This window comes from Oncorhynchus kisutch, linkage group LG14 (assembly GCF_002021735.2).
Source record: "Oncorhynchus kisutch isolate 150728-3 linkage group LG14, Okis_V2, whole genome shotgun sequence".
Classification (NCBI taxonomy): Eukaryota; Metazoa; Chordata; class Actinopteri; order Salmoniformes; family Salmonidae; genus Oncorhynchus; species Oncorhynchus kisutch.
Genome location: NC_034187.2, coordinates 76,049,024 through 76,051,523, shown reverse-complemented (window position 1 = coordinate 76,051,523; position 2,500 = coordinate 76,049,024). Strand labels below are relative to the sequence as shown.

The 2,500-nt window shown below is 53.7% G+C and overlaps 1 protein-coding gene across 1 annotated transcript in view; it reads left to right on the top strand.

Annotated features, from left to right (window-relative positions):
* The window catches only part of LOC116353425 (adhesion G protein-coupled receptor B2-like), a 212,129-nt gene that overhangs the window by 208,741 nt on the left and 888 nt on the right, over positions 1-2,500 (top strand). Inside the window, exon 4 of the mRNA XM_031788984.1 lies at positions 87-2,500. This exon is cut by the window's right edge and continues 888 nt beyond it. Within this exon, the coding sequence (XP_031644844.1) occupies positions 87-322 (236 nt within the window). The 3' untranslated portion in view covers positions 323-2,500. The remainder of the gene's footprint in view (positions 1-86) is intronic.

Sequence of the window (2,500 nt, the reverse complement as noted above, 5' to 3'; positions counted from 1 at the left end):
CACATCATTAATGGAAGATTTATAGACGTGAAAGAAGTAAATCTGTCTGTCTGTCTGTCTCCCTCTCTCTCTGTCTCTCTCTCCAGGTGACCCTGCGGCAGAGGAGTGGTCTCAGTGGAGTGTGTGTTCGTTAACGTGTGGTCAGGGTTGGCAAGTGCGGACACGCTCGTGTGTGTCCTCTCCCTATGGAACCCTGTGTAGTGGCGCCCTGAGAGAGACACGTATGTGTAACAATACAGCCACCTGCCCCGGTGACCCAGCACTGAGCTCAGGTAGGCATGAAAATGTACACCCATTGCACAGACAGACACACACACTGTAAAAACCACCGGTACAGTACCTATCCTATCCTATTCTATAGTCCCCTCTCTGTGGAACCTGGCCTTCTATAGTCCCCTCTCTGTGGAACCTGGCCTTCTATAGTCCCCTCACTGTGGAACCTGGCCTTCTATAGTCCCTTCACTGTGGAACCTGGCCTTCTATAGTCCCCTCACTGTGGAACCTGGCCTTCTATAGTCCCCTCACTGTGGAACCTGGCCTTCTCTAGTCCCCTCACTGTGGAACCTGGCTTTCTATAGTCCCCTCTCTGTGGAACCTGGCCTTCTATAGTCCCCTCTCTGTGGAACCTGGCCTTCTATAGTCCCCTCTCTGTGGAACCTGGCCTTCTATAGTCCCCTCACTATGGAACCTGGCCTTCTATAGTCCCCTCACTGTGGAACCTGGCCTTCTATAGTCCCCTCACTGTGGAACCTGGCCTTCTATAGTCCCCGCACTGTGGAACCTGGCCTTCTATAGTCCCCTCACTGTGGAACCTGGCCTTCTATAGTCCCCTCTCTGTGGAACCTGGCCTTCTATAGTCCCCTCTCTGTGGAACCTGGCCTTCTATAGTCCCCTCTCTGTGGAACCTGGCCTTCTATAGTCCCCTCACTATGGAACCTGGCCTTCTATAGTCCCCTCACTGTGGAACCTGGCCTTCTATAGTCCCCTCACTGTGGAACCTGGCCTTCTATAGTCCCTTCACTGTGGAACCTGGCCTTCTATAGTCCCCTCACTGTGGAACCTGGCCTTCTATAGTCCCCTCACTATGGAACCTGGCCTTCTATAGTCCCCTCACTGTGGAACCTGGCCTTCTATAGTCCCCTTACTGTGGAACCTGGCCTTCTATAGTCCCTTCACTGTGGAACCTGGCCTTCTATAGTCCCCTCACTGTGGAACCTGGCCTTCTATAGTCCCCTCCCTGTGGAACCTGGCCTTCTATAGTCCCTTCACTGTGGAACCTGGCCTTCTATAGTCCCCTCACTGTGGAACCTGGCCTTCTATAGTCCCCTCACTGTGGAACCTGGCCTTCTATAGTCCCCTCACTGTGGAACCTGGCCTTCTATAGTCCCCTCACTGTGGAACCTGGCCTTCTATAGTCCCCTCCCTGTGGAACCTGGCCTTCTATAGTCCCTTCACTGTGGAACCTGGCCTTCTATAGTCCCCTCACTGTGGAACCTGGCCTTCTATAGTCCCTTCACTGTGGAACCTGGCCTTCTATAGTCCCCTCACTGTGGAACCTGGCCTTCTATAGTCCCCTCCCTGTGGAACCTGGCCTTCTATAGTCCCTTCACTGTGGAACCTGGCCTTCTATAGTCCCCTCACTGTGGAACCTGGCCTTCTATAGTCCCCTCACTGTGGAACCTGGCCTTCTATAGTCCCCTCACTGTGGAACCTGGCCTTCTATAGTCCCCTCTCTGTGGAACCTGGACTTCTATAGTCCCCTCTCTGTGGAACCTGGCCTTCTATAGTCCCCTCACTGTGGAACCTGGCCTTCTATAGTCCCTTCACTGTGGAACCTGGCCTTCTATAGTCCCCTCACTGTGGAACCTGGCCTTCTATAGTCCCCGCACTGTGGAACCTGGCCTTCTATAGTCCCCTCACTGTGGAACCTGGCCTTCTATAGTCCCCTCTCTGTGGAACCTGGCCTTCTATAGTCCCCTCTCTGTGGAACCTGGCCTTCTATAGTCCCCTCACTATGGAACCTGGCCTTCTATAGTCCCCTCACTGTGGAACCTGGCCTTCTATAGTCCCCTCTCTGTGGAACATGGCCTTCTATAGTCCCCTCTCTGTGGAACCTGGCCTTCTATAGTCCCCTCTCTGTGGAACCTGGCCTTCTATAGTCCCCTCTCTGTGGAACCTGGCCTTCTATAGTCCCCTCTCTGTGGAACCTGGCCTTCTATAGTCCCCTCTCTGTGGAACCTGGCCTTCTATAGTCCCCTCTCTATGGAACCTGGCCTTCTATAGTCCCCTCTCTGTGGAACCTGGCCTTCTATAGTCCCCTCTCTGTGGAACCTGTCCTTCTATAGTCCCCTCTCTGTGGAACCTGGCCTTCTATAGTCCCCTCTCTGTGGAACCTGGCCTTCTATAGTCCCCTCTCTATGGAACCTGGCCTTCTATAGTCCACTCTCTGTGGAACCTGGCCTTCTATAGTCCCCTCTCTGTGGAACCTGGCCTTCTATTG